Below are 25,622 nucleotides of genomic sequence, written 5' to 3' on the forward strand. Positions count from 1 at the left end.
ATTGTGACGTCATATTACATCATCTATAGACGCTGAGATTTTCTCTGGCTTATTCAAAAGGGCAAGGCTAGGAAACCGTCGGGTTGGTTTCTCATTTTTGTAGAATGCTGCGAAAGCACTTCAGTCGCTTAATCACGTACTATTATGTTAACAGGAAGGCTTATGAAATTCTTATTCTTAATAAAGAGACCAGAGAGAAAATACAGGAATAATTGAATTTTTACTGAAGAATAGTCATAAATTAATTAGTTAAGTGCTTTTAGCAGCAAGAATGCAAGCAAGCAAGAGGAAATAGGCAGGCCTATTTCCCTTTTTTGTCTTCTTTTTTTCTGCTTGTGATGTCATTAATTATTATTGTAAACGAGATAGTTTTTTTACACTTTTATTTATTTATTTATTAACACTTCGTTACACTACAGAAAATAAAAAAAAATGAACATAATTAAATCAAAAGGAGGGCATATGGCGGCCTTATTGATTTCGAACGATCTCATCCAGGCAACCAATTTGAATTGAAAAAAAAACAAAAAAAAATATTAAATTACACAAGATACACACAAATGACATATTAAAAATAGAAAGTAAAAAGACACATAAATCACGATAATTTAAGATAAGTCTCACGTCAGTTAGTAGTTAGAAAGAAAGTTAGGGATACGATGTGGACAGGTAATGTTTGAAAGGAAGAAATTTAAAGCTTTTACTCTGTTACTAATCTAATACATAATTTAGTCTCGAGTTCTTTTAAATCTACTCCGCATTTATTACAAAATCTGACAGAAATATTAAACGTCATAAGAGAAACGACAACGACCAACTACGGCTAGTCAGAGTCTCCTATATACCCAGTGGGGAAAATCTGAAACCCTGGTTAATTCGAAATGTTGCACGAGTGAATTTTTGATATTTTGGGTATGCAATTGATATGGGAAGATGAAAGTCTGGGTCCATTTAACCCTTATCCGCGCACAACTGATCACGGGAGGTTGCCCCAAGGGTGAAATCTTTGGGGTAATATTAGAATTAGCATTTGAATTAGTAATAGGATTAAAATTAGTTATACAAACATTATATATAATATAAAAAGCTGAATTACTACATTTCATTCAAACATTGCCTTTTACGTACATTATTCACCGCGCAATATCGGCATATTTTTTTAGTTGAAAACGAAAAGTGTTGGACTAAGTATTTGAAAGCATTACGATTTTATAGTTAACATTAGAATATTAGCTTTAAGATTGAGATCAGGATTATAATAAAGATTAGATTAGAATTAAAAGAAGCAGCTGAAAAAGCTAAAACATGAAAAGGCTAGGCTCCGAATATGCTTTTGTCCCGTCCCGTATACGAATATGTTTGGTACGTGGGGACCTAGAGCTATAAGGCTTTTTAAGGACATAGCAAAACGCAGGAGACTGAAGAGCTGGCAGCTACCTCCGACAAAGAATTAGTCTAGCTATTCCAAGGGTGATCGCTGCTAGTATCTTCGGAACCTTGCTTTTAAATAATATATTTTAGTAATTATTGTTTAAGGGTAATTCTTATTTTTTGTTATATTAGTTGTAAGGTTACTTTATATACGTTAATTATTATATAATTAATGAGGCTAAGATAAAAATAAAGCTCAGATTTGATTATGTATTAAAATAAGAATTAATATTAAGATAAGTATATAATTAGCAATATTTGTTTCAATTGTATTATAAGTATGAAAATATAAGCAAATAAAGACTAGTATTATTAAAAGATCAAACAGAGAAAAGTGGAACTAAAAAAACAATGAAACAATTTAAAGACCATTCACAATGAATACCAAATATGAAAGTTAAAACTAACAATAGTGAAAAATATACGAGTAATAGAAAATCAATAGGTAGGGAAGCGACAATATTCTACACCACGTTAGACATGGCATGGAAACAGAAAATTACGCAATTATAAGTATTCCAGTACCGTCATTGCAGACTTTTAAATTTTCATAGATATAACAGTAAAAGTTTCAGTCGCAGTTTTTTGGTTATTATTATATTATCGATTTTTTTACTGGTTGAGTAACGTCCTTTTGTTGGTAATGTATGGCGTTTGTATTTGCACTGTTTTTAATTTCCACTGCCACTTATTTCAATCTTACTAGGTAAAGTTATCGAACTTTAAATTATTGTCTACGTACTTGCTCGCAGCGCTACCACGCGAAACATTGGATCGCAACTATTATGTTGACTTGATTTTCTCAACGAGGTGAGCTAATTCAACTGGACCTAAAGGCATTTATTCTTGAATTATTATTTAAATTGCGGATTTTAAAATTACCATAGAGGATTTTGTAACAATTATAACATGGTTGAGTGTTGTCTTGCAACTGGCTACCTCGCGAGCTGCAAAACGGACCCTACAAGACATGAAGCCAAGTGGTTTTGATGAGCGCGTAAAGCATTTTGTTATCTATTTTAAAGCAGTTTTCCTAGTATTCTATTTCTATTACCAATTAGAAATCTGAAAAGGTGAAACTATTTATGTTTCAATTGATTTAAGTCAATACTTAATCAATTGAAACATAAAACAGGAAGTTCCCACATGAGCTGCAAGGCGCATCATATGACATTGCAAAAAACACTTCCGCAAGTGTTTTAACTGCGGATTTTAAATGTTACAATTTTGACATGACTGAGTATGAACTAAGACTAAAACTTCTCCGATTTGAGGATTTGGCCGAACGCGAAATGACATTTCTTTGGTATTTTGGGAAAACTTATATTAGCTCTAGAATTTCCAACGCTGATTCGTATAATCTTACCAAGGAAAATTTACTATTGGCTCGCGGGGCTACCCCGCGACTTCACGATATTGCCGCCAATTGCCACCTCCAAATTGCACAAATTTTGGGGTCAGGTACAGTCGAGGCTGAGATGAAGGTCTGCTTGGTACGCCTCCTCTTGAAAAGCACTAGTATTAGATTTTATGTAATTCCATATATGCAAGTGTCAGCTGTCAAAGTATAGTAAAATAACCACTCGCTACTTTCATAGCCCCGAGAGTTGGTTATAAGTTCGTTAAGGATTTCCTAGGTGCACTCTGCGGTGATACGAGTGGCACAAAGTACTATGAAACAATTCAATCTACTTGTAATACAAGTTAGGCATTGAAAGCATTAAATATAAGTTTTAAAGTGCAATGAGATAAATCTTTCAAAACATTGACTAGTTTTTAAAAATGTTCTTTATAAAAGGCTAATTGATGATTTTATCTATAAAAAGCTATTGGCGCTACAACCTCATAGGCCCCAATACAGATTTACAACAAATACAGTACGCATTTGTTTATTCTAATTCTGACAAACGATTTTTTAGGCCTATGTCATGCCGATTTGATAGCGATTATTTTTTTCACCGTACGAGCGAGTGTTAAATGCGCATATGGACAGAAAGGCCATTGGTGCACAGCCGGAAAGCCCGAACCGTCAACCTCAAGGATGAAAGTCGCACGCTAAAGCCACTAGGACAACACTACTGACCACACCTATAACTGTAGAGAATTTGTCTTCTAAACATTTATATTCATGTCACTTACGATGTTCACACAGATTACTATCTATACTGACATTAAATGGAAATAAGTCCCTAAGTACAGTCCCTAACCGGGGAAGAACTTTATATATTTAAGGAAGTTTGTAAATAAATCCCGTTGTTACGAAAGTAATAAAGTAATCGAGGAACAAAAAAAAAAAAATATTTTGACAAATAAAGGTCAATTTAAAATGGTTAATTATATAACATTTATTTATTTGTGCGAATGACAACTAGGCAACAGGTAAAACACTGGCTCACAATATTGCCAAGCGAATTTTACAAGGGAGAGCAATCGAAAATTCAATATCTATAATCCGATTTCGATTCGATCACCGTGAATCGAAGTAGTTATTGCAACAGTACAATAATGCAACGGAACTGTAGAGTATCGGAAATACAGTAAAATGTTATGGTAGTATAAAATTAAACAGCACTTATAAGATATACAAAAGTTTGTGACATTACTTAAGAGTCAATAACATTTGAGGTAGATTACAATTTATATATTAAACTTAAACATTAAATTATGTATCGATTTATTAGAGGTCCTTATTTACGGTTCACAGTAAATCCTTAATAATTTATTAATGACTAGGTACGACTTCCATTAATTAATTTTTAATCTACTGTTTAACTGATCACAAGAGACAATCTTTTGTTCTATTTGTATGTATAGTCTCTCCAGTGTAAACGAAAGTACTTTGTGCCATTTTTACTCCTAAAATAAAGACATTTTTTTAAATATATATATTTAGATACATTAAAGGTGTTGGTATAAGCTCACATCATACTTTCCCTTCAATATGATAAACAACATATATGTCTGTACAATGTGCACTCACGTCTATTAACTTAAGGAAAATTGTTTGTATGCAAATCCCTGCTCATGTTTTGACTAAAGAGGATTACATAGTATGTCAATATTATACTAATAAATATTATTTGACAACCTTTACGTACTATGGTTTTTTTAATGTCTTCTGTTTTTGTTCTGTTTTTTGTTTCATATTAAATATACCCCTGATTAATTAAACAGAGGAAAAGGTTTTATTAGGAGAGTAAAGTTAGTAAAAGTTTGGATATTTTTACCCATTATTTTGTAATTGAATGAATTATAAACGTATAGGTGACACGGAGATGTTACTACATACTTCTGATAAATTATCCAAAAAGTCCTTGCAACTTTACAAAATGTGTAAAGATTTTAATCTGTATAAATAAATAATAATCTCAAGATATGTTGACCAATTCGAGTAGGTACATTTTTTTTGGTTTTTAAGGTTTTGCCAAATGTTGGTATGTAGCTGCTATAAAGGTAGACCAGGTTAAAAAAATATTAAGGCAAAACGAATTTCGCGGGGGCACTTAGTACATAATATAATTAGTTTAAGCTAGTTCGTTGGAGTTAGCACATTGCCTTATAGAAATCCTATAATCTTAGTAAAATTGGCAACGTAGTATAAAAAATAGAGATGACGGTATATTTTTAATTAAATTTCGTGGATGCCAAATTGCTCGTGTAAGTTTACCAAATTTTAAATCGTAACATAATGCGTAGCTAAACTGTAGCTCACTTCCCACCAAACCTTCATATAATCATATTTGAACATGCAAATTGTGCCACGTTTTCCAGATATTTCCCGAACCAGATTTTAGAACCTTGTTAGCGTTATTTAATAAACACCGGAAGTAGGTCATAGTTCACTCCTATAAATAGATTGCTCCCGGGCTCAGCCTGCGTTTGAATACCGGGATGCGCTTATCGATTTTACATAACGAAGCAATTATATGTAACTATGTTAAGGAATGCCGCGGCTTGGTACTTAGCATATAATGTGTATCCTATTATTGTTTCCTGAATACACCGTATATTGTAATAAGAAATATTTAATGATTAGAAATTCAAATTTGTTAGCGTTTTATATTGGCCTTATTCTAGACGTTTAAAGGAATTCCTGGTTCGATTCTCATTACGATTGGAAATGAAAAATAACAATAATTAGGTACATACTAAATGCTATTATTAAAACAGTTAATGATAATCTTATTAAAGCGGCGTATAATTACGGTTACTATAAATATAATAAAGATATTATGGACTTATCTATATAATTATCTCTATCGACTTTCCTTTATAAATTGTTCAATAATCTTCAACGTACTACGCCGTAGCATGTGGTTCTACGAATATCATTAACTATATTGGTACTCATAAATCGTATTAGTGATGCAAACTGGTAATTAAGTATTTGTTACCTAAAGTACCTTTTTATTATTTAAAAATAACGGTGTTGTAAAAATATGTTACGTTAATATAAAATAAAGTAATATTTTTCTAAAAAAACCTTGATCGGTAATCCTCCGATAGTAATTGATTTCAGTGAACGAGGACTTATCTTGAGTTAACATGTTATGGACCAAATTGCATAAAAATATATAAAGTTCTGGTAAACAATTGTGTAACGAATCCCTTTTCCGGGTACTGAAAAAATTACTACAAATTTCTAGAATACATAAAAGTAATGGAGGATCTTTCTTAGACAAATACTTTTAATTGCTTAAGCGTTAGAAACAATCTAAGCTAGACTATAAGTGGCTGTATTTTTTTATTATATTGCGAAACCGGTAGGTACTCAGTGCCAGGGAAGTACTGTTCTTAATTCTTAAAGAAACTACAGATAGTGCAATAGTATGTTACAATAAATGAAATTTAAAAGATGTCAATTAAAACCTCGTTTTTAAACTCTACATCTGACCTTGGTTCATTAACCGGACTTAACGACATATTACATTATTTATTTTTTGTTTAATTAAGAAAATCTAAGTGCTTTCTTTTTTGCCCACGCAGCTTTTTCGTGGTAAAGATTTTAATTGTGATTACGTCAAGACTCAAGTCCCCTTGTGAAGGATCAAAAAGAATACACAAAAAAATATACCTACAGTTATACAGAAGCTTATTTTTTTAACGGTTTAATAAATAAATTTGAGAGATGCCTATAGTATCCAGGACATTTTTTTTAAACTCCAGCTGAGATAGAAAGATACGTATAGTAAAATAAGTTAAACGCATTTTTTTAACATTTTATGGCTCAGTAACGAACCCTTAAAGTTAGGTTTTATTTGTTAAACACATGTTATATACAATAGATAGCTAATATCAGCATTCTAATTGTACAAATATCATTATTAGTGTAAGAAAGGTTCCATAAAGACTGGCATTTAATAGTATATATGGCATTTAGTGGTAGAATTTTGTTTACAAGGCCGTGGATAAAGGGCTATTTCCAAAATTCCAAATTTCTTTAACCATTGCCATTCCCGCAAAAAAATACCCAATATCTTGTAATGATAGTCTGTGTAATGATTACTCAAGCTTAATGAAAGGAATCCAACACGGGCAAAGCGTTGGGAACAAAAGGGACGTAAATCTGGTCACAGACAACAATATACTCTATTGCGTATAACTGGAGTTCGAAATTCGAAAATGAGCAACGAATCCATACGAGGTGTCCTGTAGTTTTCAGCCAGTGCCGCGCGGGGCGCCACTGTCGACGGGCGTCGCGATGCTCCTGAAAAACCCGCGCATTTTTCACTCATAATATGTAACAAACAATATAAATCAATCAATTTTAATGTAATGTGCTATTCTATATGCAACCAGTGTTTATTTATTGTTTATAAGTGTTCGTATTTATCGGCATCGCGTTAAAAACTAATAATTGTACTGGGAAATTTCACCTTGGAATTTGGGATTATAATTACCCCATTTTGATTGGAAATGAATGTTGTTGATCGAATGCTTTACTCATTGTAATTATTAGGCTATCGAAATATGTGAAATTTGATCCAATATGACAAGCCGGCATAAATACTAAATTAGATAATTGGTATTTTAACTAACAAATATAGTATATAAAAAAGTACCAATTGCATTACTTTTGTAATTAAAAACAGGCTACATTTATTAAGCAGGTTTGCGTTGTGACAGATTAACTTTTCTTTTAATGAAGATTTTTAAATACGCATATAATATAATAAAATAAACCTACGTCAATACAAATAAATAATTTCTTAACTTCGATTAATCGATAAAGATATAAAATGTACTGTATAGACACGACATCTATTTTTTTTTTGGTGAGGAAATTGGTATGCGGAGGCCAGTTTATACAATTTCAAGAGTTCTGTTTTCACGGACGCTTCAGTATCAAAACTATTCGTGAGCTATAGATGTAATGAACACAATTTCAGTTCATAAATCATGCCTAATTTGACGTTAACTGATTGGAGTGAAATATGAACTGAGATTTTCAGTCATACTGTTGAAACGTCAAAGTTTGTGGGGTGGATTTATTTGTTACCTTTTTACGATAAATATATTTACATTTTATATTTTAAATAGACTTCTTCATTAATAAAGTATTATAAAACCCGATACGATCGTAGGATACTGTTAATTAGTTATAATGGTGGGATAATTGTACGAGCGAGACTTAACTTTCTTATTCTGTTTGGCTTTAAGTTGTAGTTAAAGGTTATCAGTACAGTTTTTAAGGAATCAAATATCAAAATTTATTTTAATACATTTTTAATTCTTTTGTTTTGACCTTATTTCATATTAAATTGGGGTGTGAGAATATAAAAATAATCTATCTATTTCCAGTCCAATCACGAGTATGCGACACGATTTGGCTTTCTGATTGACCAATGACAATCAAACGAAACGATGTCTCTTTTCTTTTACTACCTCTACAGGTTTCTAGGACCGTCCATTTGATTTTAATAGTGCGTACATTAAATGGAGGTTGATTAATACCGTCAAATAACATTATTAACCATTAAAAAACTAAAAATTGAGTTTCACAAGATGGTGGATGGTAAATGCAGGATGGTGGTCATTAATCTGTTAAATTTTTGACAAGCGTGCAAATTCTAAATGATTGCAAATTCAAAACTCCGATTCGTGTGATAACATTTCATCTTACGCACGTTATTTCGTAATTGTTTAACGAACGTTAAGGATCTCATGTAATTACGTATTTTAATATTAGATACGATTTTAGTCAGCCTAAGTTACTAACCCTCAAAATCCATATTCATATCACACATGAACGTCCAATTATCCGTTATTTTAGTACGGCCTTGCCCAAATTTTATTGCACCAATACAGTCTTTTGTGATGTTCCGTTAATTCATCGTTCAGGAATTCGGATTTAATCTTTAAAGCTTCCTGTTAGTGAACCTTGGATTAACATACTTTAATGTATCCGTATGGAAAGATTTTACGTTAAAGTTTGATGTCGAAATTATTATTGAAACTGTCACAAGTCTTAGACCGAAGCAACGACATGTATCAAGTACAAAATACAAACAGGTTGCACATGCAATTTTCTACTCAGACTTTGATATTGGACTGCATCTTTGACTTCTGAAAAATCTATAACAATGCCGCTAGTTAATCACATTACAAGCGCTGCCTATTTGATATGCTTCTTTATGTATTCCGTAGGACTACTTTCCTTCTTTTGTAATATTATATACATACCTAATATCAGTAGCTTATCCAAACATAACCGGTAATGTCCGACAAAGGACGTCCTGAGCAAGCCTACGGTGTCGAGTTACACTTGCGTAGGTTGTTACGGTAACCAAACATTTTGTATTAGAACTTCCATTCGCCAATTAGGCTTTGTAATGTATTCTACAGCTTTATATATCCTTTTGAAAAATTCAGCACCTAAGAAAGGATATTCTATTCGTTCACTTTTTGGACATACAATCGAAAGAATTATTATATTTAATTCATAGTATCGGTTATATAAATATACGATATGCAAATTTTATATTCAACATCACAGCTGACAAAAATTGTCCTCACAGATTTACCGAAAATCCTAATGCGATTAGCTTTGACTCAAACGTGTGGTCACGTCGCGTCTGGCTCACGAGTGGGCACGTTAAAGTTAACTGAACCATATAATATACCGCGTAATGCCTCCCATTCGCTGTGCCATCAACAGTAATAACTTAGTTATAATAGGTAGCAATACGCACTATTAAATAATCTTTCTTACTTGACCCTTCACCTCATATTAAAACGCAAGGGTAAGGTTAGGAATGAAGACTTAACACTAAATAGGATTCCCGTGTGACAAAAACGTATACGACTTTCTAGCATATTGGAGCCATAGTTAGCGTTATACCTCTGTATCTCAGGCTATAAAAAATTATATCCCCAGGCTATAAAATTTCTAGTAAGTTATTTTTTGATTTGGTTTAAAATTTATATACATTAAAATCAGTAAAAATTATAATACACCATTAATTATTTACTGGATTGACTTTTACGTACAAACATATATTTATAAAATCGTTAACTCACTCTGAGACATTTATAAGATCACAAACCTAAATCTATAAATTAGGTAGACTGGAAAGTTAACAAAAAATGAAGAATTCTATTCATCAATATAGTATATTTCATTAAATATGTCCTTCAACAATTACAGCGGTCATACAATTTTTCGATACGATTTTTATAGTACGATTTGTCTTTAGCCTCAGAATAGGCTTTATTTATTACGTCTTCATCTCTTGAGGTCTGAGAAAAGTTTCTATAGTTTTAGTAGCGTTTGTACTTAAATAAAAATATGCCGATAAATACCGTAAACATTATGAATGCACTGAATACCTTATTTAGCAGTTAGGATAAGAAATTTACATTCCAAAGATAAACCAAAGAAATAATGAAAAATGAAACGCGATGGTCTACGACTGAGGCTGAGTGGCACTTTCTCTGGCAGTCTGTCCGTCTCGGATGATGAGAGCAAGGTCAGGAAGGCGAAAAGTAGTGTAGATGATGACAATATGTTGCCACGTGTCATCTCGTCGGCTACGGTAAGAAACTCAGATTGGATTACTGTTAACCAGATCTCTTCTGGAAATATATAATGTGACCCAAATATTTATATATCTTGTCTATGGATATTAATAAAAGCTTTATTAAATCCCATTTATTTGTTATAGTTATATATACTTAATTTTTACATATTACTTACATTATGAATTTATTTCTAAGTGGAGTATAGAAATTGGGTAGTGGAAGGTTGCTAAAAACAGGTAAAAGTTGATGTAAATAAAAAAGGCTTATATGGATATGATTCTAAACATTTTTCGATTGTCCTTTGTCAGAAATTTCACGACTAAAGCAAATTAAATTATAATAAAATGTTTACTACCTAAGCTTGTTAATGTTGTCGCCGAAAAGGTCGTTAACTGTCTTTTGAAGTTAATAACCGAAATGAATATTTAATTTTAATTCGTTTATTACTATTTTAATACAAATTGTTTACCTCGGTGAGTTATATATTGGTCCACATACCAATGTGGACATGGTAGTATATCCTAGAAGTCCTGGGTTCGATTTCCTGCGAAGCATTTCTCTGGACTGAACAAAACTCAGTAACAGTTAAAAACCACTTCGTATAGAAATATTTAAATATAAAAGATCATTAAAATTCTACATCATTCTTCGAAATCATCTTTATTTAAAAAAGTATACATATATTTCAAATGTTGTATGTAATTTGGTCGTAGTTATTACATTTATACTATATTATGTACAGCTTTGAGAAACACGTTTATAATAACCCTTGCATTGATTGAACTCTGACCTATCATCCTACAACCAAGCTATACTCAGTATGTTGATACAATAATGAATTTCCTAGGTATTTCGCATCCCTTGCATACTGAATTCCTAGTTCAACATACCTCGCTCCATACGCATTTTCAATGAGGTTGTTATTACGTATAAAGTGTATTTCTGCAATAGTTAAATATTGATATACAAATGTGTGCGTGTACTAGTGTACACACGTAAGTGAAACTTCGTTATGACCTTATTTTTCAAAAAATTATCTATTATATGCAACTTTACCGAAAATGGTTAAATAAAATAAAATTGGATAAAGTTTAAATTAATAAGTTTTATTATCATAGACATGAATACAAATAATATAATTATTTAATTTTACCTTATTCCTAATAAGATTATTACAGAATTTCATTAATTGTAATAGATTTCTTACTATCATTGTTATCATTATTATATATGTTTGTTATTAATGGCTTCGAATCAATCGTGGTAATAATAATAACAAGCCTTTATTCCACATCTTTGAATACATTTGTTTATGATGGTGTATCTATTTGCTGTACCAGTAGGTCACCTCTGGAGTCTGGTACCATAGCAATAGGTGCCCATGATTGAGGGCTCGATATTTTGTCTCTGGCCAACTTTTGAGTTAAAATCTCCCATAACGATTATTTTTCCATGAGCTTATTTTTCGTGCTGCTTTTGATACTCTCACATCTCATAAAAGGTAATGACGTTCTCGTCGGGTGCGTTACATGTAGGGGCATAGACTTGTACGATGGATATATATAATGAATCAAATTTCAGAATTAAGAGACAGACTCGTTCTGATATCCCTATATAATTATTAATATTTCTTTTATATAACTTTTTGATTAGACCGAAATGATCCTTTGTCTTCCCTGTGTAGCATAGGATATGATCTTCATCTTCTATAATCTCCTGTACTATCCTTCTGGTTTTAGATAGCCCTATAATGTCATATTTAATATTGAATAATGAGTGTTTTAATAGTATCAAACGTTGAGGTGAAAGTAATGATTTTACGTTGTATGTGCATATGTATAGTTTTTGGCAAGTTAAAAGGTGGAAGTCTTTTTCTCCCATGGTGACTGGCCGTGTTAGAAGCGGTGGAGGGCCGCCTTTAATGGTTATTCTGCGATGTTAAGAGATTCTGTAGCTTCATCTAAAGCGGGACGTTTTCAACTGGTTGTTTGTGTCATGTAGTTATCAATGTGGTTGTTTTTATTTACTTTTTCCGCTGCTTCTCTAATTTTATTTGTGACGCGGTTGTCTTCTGAAGACTGGCGACGATGACTGGTCTCTTCTTTTTTCCTTTCAGAGTCAGTGTTTTGATTCTTTAAGAAAATAATTTTGTTTGTTTTCCTTTTTCTCGTTGTTCTACAAAACTGCTGTTTTGTCATATTACTTTGGTATTGATGATGCGTGTATAAGTGTGTGTTTTTTTTAATAGTTATCACTGATAATGTTTCGACGTATTTAATTGCAAGATCAACATTCCGTCTGTTCTAATTATTTTTTTCCTGTTTTTAATTGTAATTCAAAGCGTAGTTTTATATGTAAACTTTATTTATATACTTTATGTTTGTAAAACTATATATATCCAGATAAATAATCAGTTTTGTTTATTATGTTCACCTATTGTTGAATTTTCAGTACAGTATGTACAGCAATTAGCTTCACCCGACACGTGGAAGCTTTAAGTACACATAACAAAACGGTTTACGCGGCGTAGTAAATGGAAGTCATTGCTTGCAATAAAATTCACGAAGAATGGTGTTAATAAAAGCGCTTGAGTGGAAGCTCGGATTGGTAAAAGCTCAATTTGAATCCGTTAAGAGCTTACGCGACTGATGTCGCATTCGTGTGAAAAGAGGCGCTTTGTTTATATGCAGATAGATAATTTCACGAAATTAACTCTTAGGAGTAAAATGTTGCGGAATAGTGCTTTTGTTTTACGTACGTTAATAATTATTAAAATAAATATGCCCCCGCATCCATGCCATCAGAGCAGTGGAAATAGAGAGTTTAACAGGTCATTGAATAATTAATTTACCAAGAAAATACGATCTATAAAGAGTAATGATTTGTTTTAAAGTCACATAAAGTATACACACAAATTATAATAAAACACACACATAAAATGTTGTAGCACAGTAAAACATTATGTGTTTTGTAGCACTTGAATACTTAAGAGTAATCTATATTTGTCATTGCAAAAAGTGCTGACGTTGCATTACAGTTTTAAACCGTCGCTCCGTAAAGGTTTAACAAAATGTATCGACTTATATGTTTAGATTATGTACATAATTTTATATTAAACATAATATTGATGTCTCCTGTATTCATTTCTGCATACTTATTTAAGCATATTATGACTTAATCAATAGTAGAGGTTGGCTGTTAATATGAATCTCTTATCTCCCGCCAGGTTTAATATATTATAGGCGGATGTAATATCAACTTCCGTATATTCCGCGCGACACTTACTTTGCCTTCAATTTAGCTAAGATACTTTTAAAAAATGCTAAATTCCTATAAAGCCACAGCAACAAAAAGAAGATATACATTTGCCAAGTACCAGCCCTATGCGTCCCTAACCACAAACGTCACTTAGGGTTCTGGTCTATGGCAAGTGCGGTTACACTATACGAAGTGGAAAGGTAATGAAACAATAGCTTCCCTGCAAAAATGATGACATAAAAGTACTTTGCAAATATTGTTGAAGAGGTTTACACTTAGCTATTTCTTGACTTATGTGAAATTATAGGGTTGATACAAATTATATACTGGTAATAAATAAGTATAATATTGGGAATGTTATCTTCTTGTCTTAGTTCTCACTATAAATTATTGACCCTCATCATGCCTACTGCTTTATGTTAAATTAAAAGGTTTTTCTGTACATTTTATTAAAATGTTTCATTCCTTGTCATGTGGAGCAACATATAATAGTTACAGCCAATGAAGTATCTCGTAAAATAAAATAGTTGGCAATAAGGAGTGTGAGAGTTCTCCGCAGTTCGTCCGGTTTTAGTCCATAATTTGAGAACTGGCAATTAATGTGATTTTAAATTAATTTGTATTTTATTATGTTTATAGGTGTAAATCAGTTACCTACATTAAAAAAATATATTTAGTTTGTGTTGAAAGTGAAAAAATTATATTGCGCAACATTGTAAAGAAACAGAAAATATATGATATGGTTGTGGCCTTCATGAAAAACTAAATAAAAATGAAACTGTTTTTCAATAACTCGAGTTCCAAGGGAATTCTTTGTGAAACTCGGCGCATATTGAATAAGTTTTATGCTGTGGAAATTTCTTAAAAAGTAATAACACGACTATATCACATTATTTGTTCTAGTTAAAGTTATACCTACCAACAGATGAGTTAATATTTTAAAGCAATTAAAAGAATTAGAATTACTACTACTTATACTACTGCTACTATTATTAGTAATATATATACTACTTATGAATACTAATAATTATAATAATTAAATTATGATATATCTCTAATAGACTGGAACGTAAAAATAACCAGTATTTTTTAAATTTATTTAAAAATTTCGCATTTGTAAAGAGACATTTGGACAATTACGATTAAACCTCCGTCTAGTTAACGCACACAGACAGCATATTACCCAAAGTCCTAGGTTTGATTATCGGTGAAATTTGAATTTTGTGTGGATACTTAGGTAAAAATAAATTCAGCCACGTAGAAATGTCTGCCCCATGCCCAGTTTATAGCAGTGTACTTTCCATGTGTAATACAATAAGGAAAATCAGAAATAGGTCAAACTCCGATAAATGTTTCGTCGGGGTAGTGTGAAATAAATATCATCCGACTCGTAATTTGAAAGCGTTTTCTGCCTATTGGATTTTCCTTGTTGCTTCAGTGGGCACAAATTATATATAGTTTTACCTGAATGTTATTGAACAATGAATCGTATAAATATACGCCACATTCAAATTTTTTATGCCAATACTTTGTGTCGATGCGTTCTTTTAGGGTAAAAATCTCTTAAGTCATTACTGAAATCCTAATTGACAGATACGACTATTCGTCTTTCGACTTGTTTCTGAATCTTTGCATTACGTATTCTGTGTAATGTAATGTATTAACGCCGCGAAATATTCCGCGTAAAAGATATCTCTAATAAGGATATCATAAAGATAATATTTATTCTCATTTTGATGAACCAAAGACGAGGTCGTCTACTTTCCATGACTACGAGTATATATCACTTATGCATATATACTCGTAGTCATAGAATTGGTGCTGAATTGATAGTCAAGGATTAATAGACTTAGGCCCAAAAAACGACGGCATGTTTCACGCACAGAGCTACTTCCCTTCTAATAGGGATTACCTTCTAATAACATTTATGGTCACGAAACGAACTACCATGGACCCAGACCAACGCCTGCTTTCCCGATAGACTATCACTTGTGACTAAACTAAAACTAGTTTTTAAGAAAACGATTGCGATTTTCGTGATTCGTATGTAATTAAGATATGGTTATCACAGACACTTTGATGTGTTATGGACGATATGATCTTATCGGTAGCCGGTGGCAATAATAATTGATGATGTTATCGATCGTCGGTATACAGATATGAGAGAAATCACGATTTTCACACGTGATAACGGCATTTGATGTCTACAATTCGTTATGGTTACGTTGGCCTAATTCTGAAATGTTTCGAGCAAGCCTTCGCCTCGGGCTCACTTTCGCATTATATAAGCCTTAAATCAAGGGATTCAAATTATCCAACAAACTTCTTTGGAAATGCTTTTACAGTTCCAGAGTAGAACAGGAATATGTTTATTTCACAACACAAATATTATTTACACTCGGTATTTGTTATATTTTTTATACTCGGAGATAGCAAAAAATATATCTCTCATTATTTTCCATAGATAACCGGACCCTTAAAATCATGTACTATGCAAAAGTGGCCTTTAAAAAATAATTACTAACTAGATTTTTTGAGTATATTCATCATGAAATAATTATGTTTTTTCAGGACACACGAACGCACGTGGTGGTGGAGTTATATGAAACGGAGAAATCATACGTTGAGGCGGTGGAAATATTAGTCAAGGTAAAAAAACCTAATTTATATTGTATTATAATTCGAATGGCAATATAGTGGAGCAGCATTAAATAAAGTAATTAAACACCTTATTACTTTCTTTAATATTTTTTTTTTATAGAAATTAAAATGCAATATTAATCATTAGGCTGATACTTTGTAAATATTATGTATCAGTTGTTCAATGTTCATAATTTAAAGGATTAAATTAAAGGGTATTGGATACTAATGAGAATAGAAACGCATCTGTAATATGGTTTTCTAATAACCGATGCACGGGGAAACCCTATTATAATGATTGCTTGCAGATTTCACTACAAGTCACATCCCTAAATACGACGCAAATTTTCCACTTCAAGATCTCGCATTCTCAACGCATTAAGCGCTTTATGCGATGTATGTTTTTATTATTTTAATAAAAACTAATTATATAGATTGGATTTATCAACTAATTTAATAATTCAAATGTTATGCGGTACTTAACTTTGTAAACCTTGCTACAGTTTTAAAACAAAACCAATATACAGTACATGTATTAAAAATTAAATACAACACAAACTTAAACAAATATATATTAATTAAAAACTTATCAGAATGCCATAATATTTTTAAAAAAATGTTTGTTTATTCTTACAAGAAAGCTCTCCAATGAAAGCGCCTGAACGGCTGTATGAGTTGAAGACGCTCAATCGATGCCAAAGCCCTCTGACAGCTTAATAAGAATAGTTGTCATTCTGAATGCAGCGCTTAATTTTCTGGAAAGTAGGGGTCATTAAGGAATGAGAGGGACAGAGATATAAATAGTACCAGTGACACACTTAGCGGCTGTTTATATTAAGGAAATGGGCTTATCTTAATAAATATAATAGTGTTTACGAAATTTGCTTTTTGCTTTGTCTTGTTTACTTTTTTTAGGGCAATTCTTGATTACCATAGTGCAAAGTAAGGTTAAAAGGGAGTAGAGAATAATATTGAAAATGGACATTCCTTATAGCCTCGTGTTTCACCTCGCCCCAAATCTTTCCGGCTCTGTTTGCCTCGTCTGCAACTGTTCGGCACCAGGTTTGATTGGGACGGCCACGCTTCCGCTTACCTTGCCGATTCCAATCAAGCGCCTGCTTGGGAATATAATTGGGAAAAAAAATATCGTTCTCGGGGCTAACGGAGCAATCCAACAAAGGCACCCCCATCCACACTCGCCGTGGACTTCACAAATATTAGGGGGCTAGACTCCAACATCCACGCTGTCCACTATCATTTAGAGACTGCGAAGCCGGCCTTGCTCTTTCTTACCGAAACTCAGATTTCCTCCCCGGCATATATCTTACCTCTCCTACCCGGGGTACAAATTGGAACATTCATTTGTGCCGCGGGCTGGAGTTTGCGCGTACGTCCGAGAGGATATCTGTTCTCGTCGCCTCGGGACGCTTGAAGGAAGGGACCTATCTAACCTCTGGCTGCGCGTAGACTGCGATGACCATCCGCGATTCTACGCATGCCTGTATAGGTCCCATAGCGGAAATACCGAAACTGACCGACTCATTGAGCACATCCAAATGGCTACAGATTCCCTGCTCGAAATGATTCGTACCGCTGAAATCGTGATACTTCCACCCACCATGCCGATTGGCTCGGCTCTGAAACCACCGATCACGCGGGAAGATCCTTTCACGACTTTGCTCAAGCCTACGACTTGACGCAAATGGTCCCTGCGATTACGCGAATACCAGATGTGGATGGTCATAAACTTTCTTTGTTGGACCTTCTGCTGACTTCACATCCGGAGACCTACCAAGTCTCTGTTGATCCGCCATTGGGTTTATCAGATCATTGTGTGGTACGGAGCATTGTGCCGCTCACGCGCCCTTTACGGCCTAGCTTTGCGGGCTGTCGCCGTGTGTGGCACTATAAGTCAGCAGATTGGGACGGGATGCGGTCTTTTTTTGCGCCCTACCCTTGGGGGCCATTTGCTTTTCGTTGAGTACTCCGGATGCCGTCGCTGACTCTGTCGCTGATGTGGTCCTGCAGGGCATGGAACTTTTTATTCCATTCTCTGCGGTGCCGGTCGGTGGCAAGTCCCAGCCTTGGTTTAGGCGTTCGTGCAAAGAGGCTTTGCGCCGTAAGCGTGAATGCTTTAAAGCCTGGGCAGAAGCGGCGACATCCTGTGATGCGGCTATCGGCGATCATAAAAAAGCATACAATTCAGCCTCTAGGTCCTTCAAACGGGAAATCGCTAAGGCAAAGTCAGAGCATATTGCCAGGTTTGGTGAGAAATTGGCCCACCTTCCTTCGGGAACTCGAGCCTTCTGGTCTCTTGCCAAAGCTGTCCAAGGGAATTTCTGTCAGCCCTCTATTCCACCACTGCATAGGGAGGATGACTCACTGGCCCATACTGCAAAAGAGAAGGCCGATCTTCTAGGCTGTCTCTTTGCGTCGAACTCAACTTTGGATGATCAGGGGAAGGAACCACCGACATTATTGCGGTGTGATACTACGATGCCTGAAGTTACATTCCGGCAACGTACTATCCGTAAACATTTGTTTTCCCTGGACATCCATAAGTCGAGCGGGCATGATGGCATCCCCCCAATTGTGCTGCGTACTTGTGCTCCTGAGTTGGCTACCCGGTCCTAACGCGCCTTTTCCGATACCTGTACTCCCTCAACACTGTTCCGAAGTGTTGGAGGACAGCTTTGATACATCCGATCCCTAAAAAAGGCGATCGCTCAGATCCGACCAACTATCGCCCAATCGCAATAACCTCCTTGTTCTCCAAAATAATGGAAACCATTATTAACGGCCAGCTCTTGAGGTATCTAGAGGGCAGCCAGCTGATTAGCGATTCTCAGTACGGCTTTCGTCGTGGTCGCTCAGCTGGTGACCTCCTTGTATACCTTACACATAGTTGGGCAGAGGCAATTGAGTCCAAGGGGGAGGCGCTGGCGGTAAGTTTGGACATAGCGAAAGCCTTCGATCGGGTGTGGCACAGAGTACTGCTCTCGAAGCTAGCCTATGGGCTCCCCGAGAAATTATGCAACTGGATTTCCAGCTTTCTCGCTGATCAGAGCATTAAGGTCGTCATCGACGGAGCATGCTCCGACCTTAAACCCGTCAATGCTGGTGTCCCATAAGGCTGTGTCCCATCCCCGACCCTGTTTATTCTGCATAATAATGATATGTTGCAACTTAGCAACCTTCACTGCTATGCGGACGACAGCACTGGGGATACTTTTTACACAGGCCGGGCAGGTATTTCTCGGGCTGTTGTTGATGAGTGCCGGAACAAACTTGTGTCTGAAGTCGAAACTCTTTTACGTGGAGTCTCGGGCTGAGGTAGACTAAATCTAGTCCAATTTAACCCCAAGAAGACACAAGTCTGCGCGTTTTCCGCTAAAAAAACTCCCTTTGTCGCTACTCCCCTCTTTGAAGGCACTCTCCTTAAAGCCTCAGCTAACATCGGAATATTGGGCGTTGACATATCGAATAACGTCCAGTTTCGCGGTCATTTGGAAGGGAAGGCTAAATTAGCTTCCAAAAAGCTTGGTGTGCTCAGCAAGGCGAGACGGTACTTCACTCCGGGCCACCGCTTGCAACTCTATAAAGCGCAAATTCGGCCCCACATGGAATACTGTTCTCACCTCTGGGCGGGAGCTCCCCAGTACCAGCTCCTTCCACTTGACCGTATTCAACGAAGAGCGGTTCGAATCGTCGACGACCAATCACTTTCCGTGCGGCTTGATCCCTTGGCGTTGCGTAGAGATGTTGGGTCCCTCTGCATCTTCTACCGCATTTACCATGGGGAGTGTTCAGAAGAGTTGTTCGGTCTAAAACCCGCAGCTGAGTTTCATTATCGGACGTCAAGGCAAAATACAAAATACCATCCGTATAACCTCGACGTCCGTCGTTCCACAACTGAGCGTTTTCTAAGGCAGTTTTTGCCGCGCACCACCACTATGTGGAACCAGCTGCCTACTGAAGTATTTCCGAACCAATTCGACTTAGGGTCCTTCAAGAAAAGAGCGTATCAATTCTTGAAAGGCCGGCAACGCACTTGCGAGCCTTCTGGCAATGTGAGTGTCCATGGGCGGCGGTATCGCTTCACATCAGGTGAGCCTCTTGCCCGTTTGCCTGCTATTACATTTAAAAAATCCCATCGGAGTGTACGGCCTATCCAACTCCATTTGCGTCGCTTGACCTGCTGGCTGATTTGTGTTTCTCAACAGCGCTCCCAAAGTTGCTCGTTAGAGATCTTTTCAGGCCAGTAGATGCCCAGAATACGGCAAAGACAGCGGTTAACGAAGACTTGGAGTCGGTGCGAGATGTTCTTGACCTTCCACGTTTAACACCCATAGAGCAGCACAGATTTGACTTTGGATCCGAATCCGTGCCTGCCATATAGGCCAAAGTTGTGCAAAGGTTGCTGTGGCCTTTGCAATACGCGAAGTGATGTCCTCTTCTGTACCTCCAGTTTCAGACACGACACTTCCGATATCGATTATTATTATGGGACTAAAAAATATAATTATTTTACTTTACGTAGTAATTTATGTAGTATTTTTTAAATAAAATATTTGTATCCTACTTGATGTACTCTTTCTCATAATATTATTAAGCATTTATACTTACTATATCGTTATACTAGTGACAGAGTGATTAGTGGAGCAGACATATAGTCAAAGCTGCAATTGTCAAACCAAATAATATTCGAATTAAAAAAAAACTAATTTCATTAAAAGTTCGTTCTATTTTCAAAGATATTTGGTAAATAATATAATTGCATACTGTATTTATATCTCCCAGGCGCCAATAGACATGGACCGGGCCCGGAAAGAATATTTCGTCCGTGCATGTCAGTGGGTGTCTATGGCTAAGTGCCAGTGTAAATAGTGTTTCGAAAAAGTCTTTTTTTTCACGTGTCTCACACAGGTGACGATATCGGTGGATATTCGACACGTTTCTGTCACGTTTGGTATCATTAATAGAGTCTATTAGTGTTTACCATGCCAGACGCACTCTAAATGTAAGTAGACGAAATACCAATAAAGTTATAAAATTTCAGAAGTACCTTCATCCACTGAAGAGCCCGGAGAATGCAGGTCTTCTTGACGCGTTTGTGGTAGACGAGATCTTCTATCAAGTTCCAGCAATATTGAATGTCCATCAAGAGTTCTTAGAAAAGCTCCGGAGGAGGCTGGAACAATGGGATCTGCAGCAGAAAGTTGGAGATGTGTTTTTAGATGTAGTAAGTATAGATGTATCTTTCATAGCCTCCACGATTGCTAGGCTCGCATTTGATGCATATTAAGGAATCAACTATTTTAAATTTGAAAAATATAAATTATAATATATGCATAATACAAGCATTAAATGAAAATTATTGAATTATGTTTACAGTTTACCAAACCCACCGTAATGGACACTTATATGTCCTTCATAAGCAATTTGAAGAAGGCTAAGGAGACGATAAAGACGGCGGCATCGTCCCGTCCCGCTTTCGCAAAGTTCCTTGACGCTATGGCCCGAGACCACAAGGGCAAGTTATCTCTGGACAACTTACTCATCAAACCCGTACAGAAATTCCCAAGCTACAAACTCTTAATACAGCGGCTAATCAAACATACAGGTAAGCTAAAAAACATAATCGAGTGACAAATCATATAAACCTGTATGTAATAACTCTCCAACAAAATAATGGTATATTTTTGCTTTGAGCTGACTGGCGTTGAATGTTTTTTTTTTGTATTGGGACTGTATCTGTGGCATATCTGTAGCTTCAGAGAATGCGCGTTAAAGTTGGTTTTGCCGCCAATCATGCAATTTAGTATTTCCTGATAAACTTATTCCTTTCCAAAATGTGTATGTGTGAAAAAGTTAAGACAGATTAGGACTACGTATTAGTAGATTAAATCAGTCAGGTTATATGAAATCACACAATATTTGATACCATTTATCAGGCAAGAGTTTGTAGCTTAGTAAGTATTTATTATATCATTTCAGGCAATGTAAACCACCTATTTTTCAACGTGTTTTAATGACGAGTGTATTTAATAGGTAATTCTAGTTAAAAAGTTATATTTTATGTATTTCCAGGTTATACGTCTTTTTAGTTAAAATAAGCGACATTTTATTATTTTTAAAATTTCAGATCAGTCACACCCCGACCACAAATTGCTTCTAGATGCTCAAAAGGAGATCCATAATCTTCTAGAGCTTATAAACTGTACGGAGCGAGAAAGCCTAGAACTTGAGATGCAACAGCAAAGTCTACGCGAACTGGAGTCTATGATTGAAGGATTATCAAATCTTGTGACGTCAGACAGGATATTTATCCGACATGAGACAGTGACTATCCCATCGGCTCAGGGAACCATAAAGGATAGAGCCCTGTTTCTGTTCAATGATACATTGTTGATTACCAGCGTAAAGAGACGCACTGGGACTATTAAGAAACCTATTCCGTAAGTATTTCGTATTAGGTACACACACAATGCGTCCCTCTAAATATTATTTAGTTAATTAAACTGTAATAAAAAATATTAATTTTATTAACCGACTTCCGGAAAAGGAAGAAACTGCATGATTTCATTACCTTATTTTAAAATATTAAGAGACAACTTTTCATTTAAAATAATCATGATTTATCATAATAATTTTAAAGATGCTTTAGCGAAATATAGCGCAATAAACTATATAAATATTAAAAGTAAATTACCAAGATTGAACGTCTTTGTTAGAACTTTCTGTACGTCTTTGTGTTAAGATGATATATCGTGTATAAATCAATATTATATTATTTCCAGAACTTATCAAAGCAGTATAGCGAGTCAAATGGAGGGGAACAAGTACAAGCTGCTAATGCGAATTAACTTGGCTGATCTCGAAATCGTTAAATGTAAGAATTACTTGACTTTGCCTTAAAAATGCCTCAAACCCTTTTGTATCTTTATCAAACTTATGTACAAAAAAAGAACTACCGAATTGTATCGTTTTTAACTATAACAATTAATTTATTTCATTTCAAGAATGACCGCCAATTTCTTCATAGTCCATCAATTGTTAATAACGCATTCGGCAAAATATATGGCGCTGTTAAAAAATAGATTCGGCTGTTACTAATAAGATTAATCAACTTAACCCAAGACCATACTGTATTCTAAATTGATAATTTAACATGTTCGAATTGGGTAATATGTATTTTGAAATGTATGATACTCCAGTAAGACGATTAATACTATTATTTCAGCCAAAGACGAAAACCTCCGTCGAATAATGCACGAAGTGGAGACCCTCACTGAAGACGCGAAGACACTCGCACAGATATCAGAGCATGTCGCAGCATTGCACTACCCACACGCACCGTTGGAAGACCTCGTGAGAGAACTACTGTGCAGTGTTACACGACAGTTGTCAGAAAGACAGAATAGTGACACACAACTCTGTTTTATGGAGATTAGCGTAAACACGTCGTAAGTATTAAGTTTGCGTAATAAATTGAGAAGGAAGGTTTTTTCCGATTATAATTTTTTCGTGTATAATTACTTAAACACAAAGATTTATTTCCGAAGAATTAAACTCACTGTGTAGAGTAATGTTATGTATGTATGATAAAACATGTCTCATTAAACATCTTGTAAGAGAGCTGTGATCGGTGACCTGATATTTCTCTTACAGCCATATTTGAGCTGTGAGTAAATTTTATTACATAAAGACGTGGTTATTAAAGTCAATTCATTCAAAACAGTATATTATTTAAAATTACGCATGAATTCCGCGATTATATATATTTAAAATATAAATTATAAAAATTACAAGAATAAAAAAATTGGCACAGTCATGGTATTTATCAACTAATTGAATTGCCGCTCCTTTTTGTTATGTGGAGTATTATATATAATAGCTCTATTGCTTAGGTATACTTAGCTATATAAGTTAACTCTGTGTTTACAGAAGTGGGTCTGAGAATCTGACCATCATCTTCTCAAAGACGGAGAAAAGAAGCAATTGGGAGGAGCTTATAATTGAGACCAAACAGAAACTTAGTAAGTTGTTAAAAATATATATCAATTGCTAATCAAAGAAAACTCTTAATCATCTAAGTTTTTAGAAATAAAAAGTAAAAGTAGGATGTTGCCATTTCCTAAGTTACAGTTGTTTGTAGATCTACTACACTACTCATAGCAATGGCTCACGCTCCTCCGATAATTATATCCTTGAAATCCCATCACATAACTGTTACTTTCTTAGCAAATCTTTTAAGGTCTTTGCAGTGAGGCTATGAGATTCACTTCCCGTCCGTGTTCGCTTAGCTCCTTCTTTATATTGCTTTCAATCTGTACAAACATTACTTGTGCACATCGTATCTCTAACTTTCGTACTAACCGATGTGACACTGATCTAAAATTATCGTGATTCATGTGCAAAGTGCACTTCTTTTCCATATTCCAGCTAAAAAGGACACCTTTTTAGCTTACTTGTTTTTTGTTCCAATTTAATTTATTTTTGCACATTTTTGAAGTGAAACTTCTTTTTCGGCGTTGGAAAAAATTTACCGTCACATTTTTCGGTTACGCGTCCCATTTTTCCGTTACGCTCCATTTTTTGTAAAGTTGCATATAGTAGATCATTTTTCGATAAATAAAGTCATAAAGAAATTTCAATTATTACCTGTGTAGTACAGACAGACATTTTTTTTTCACAGTGGTTGCCTGAAAGGGATCGCTCGAAAGCGATAAGGCCACCAGTTGCCCTTCTTTTCATTTAATTATCTCAATTGTAATATGTATCTGCAACGAAGTTTTAATAAATAAAAAATAATTATTATAAACTAAAGATTTTAATGCCCTCGAAAAGTTTTTAGGGCAGTTAAACCTTGAATAAACAAAGTAAACAAGCAAACTCCCACTATTATTGAATGACACACCCCATCCCACATAATGAAATGTCTATATTTCTTACCAAACACTTCCAGGTGTGTATGGTCACGAGCGACCGGCTCCTGAGTTTCTGTCGCCTGTGCCCATACGGAAGACTCGCGCCGGACTTCAGTTCACTTGCGCAGCACCGACTCTGCCTCCTAAGGGACAGTCGCCCGATGTTTGGGTAAGAATTATTTGACACAGTCATTTAATATATGTATTGGAAACAAGCGCTTTAAATAGTTGACAAAATAAAATTAGTTTTATGGTTATATATATGATTCGCGCATGAAGTAACTTACATTTCCTATGCATAATGTGACATCAAAACGTGGAAAAATACCATTTTTTTAATGA

At 34.9% G+C, this 25,622-nt stretch overlaps 1 protein-coding gene across 2 annotated transcripts in view; it reads left to right on the top strand.

Annotated features, from left to right (window-relative positions):
* LOC123719446 (rho guanine nucleotide exchange factor 17) overlaps positions 1-25,622 on the top strand; it is a 79,912-nt gene that overhangs the window by 45,750 nt on the left and 8,540 nt on the right. For both annotated transcript variants that reach the window (XM_045676194.1, XM_045676185.1), the window contains exons 4-11: positions 16,282-16,359; positions 21,410-21,592; positions 21,745-21,973; positions 22,496-22,808; positions 23,151-23,242; positions 23,594-23,816; positions 24,298-24,389; positions 25,319-25,449. In XM_045676194.1, the coding sequence (XP_045532150.1) occupies positions 16,282-16,359; positions 21,410-21,592; positions 21,745-21,973; positions 22,496-22,808; positions 23,151-23,242; positions 23,594-23,816; positions 24,298-24,389; positions 25,319-25,449 (1,341 nt within the window). The remainder of the gene's footprint in view (positions 1-16,281; positions 16,360-21,409; positions 21,593-21,744; positions 21,974-22,495; positions 22,809-23,150; positions 23,243-23,593; positions 23,817-24,297; positions 24,390-25,318; positions 25,450-25,622) is intronic.

This window comes from Pieris brassicae, chromosome 1, assembly GCF_905147105.1.
Source record: "Pieris brassicae chromosome 1, ilPieBrab1.1, whole genome shotgun sequence".
NCBI lineage: Eukaryota > Metazoa > Arthropoda > Insecta > Lepidoptera > Pieridae > Pieris > Pieris brassicae.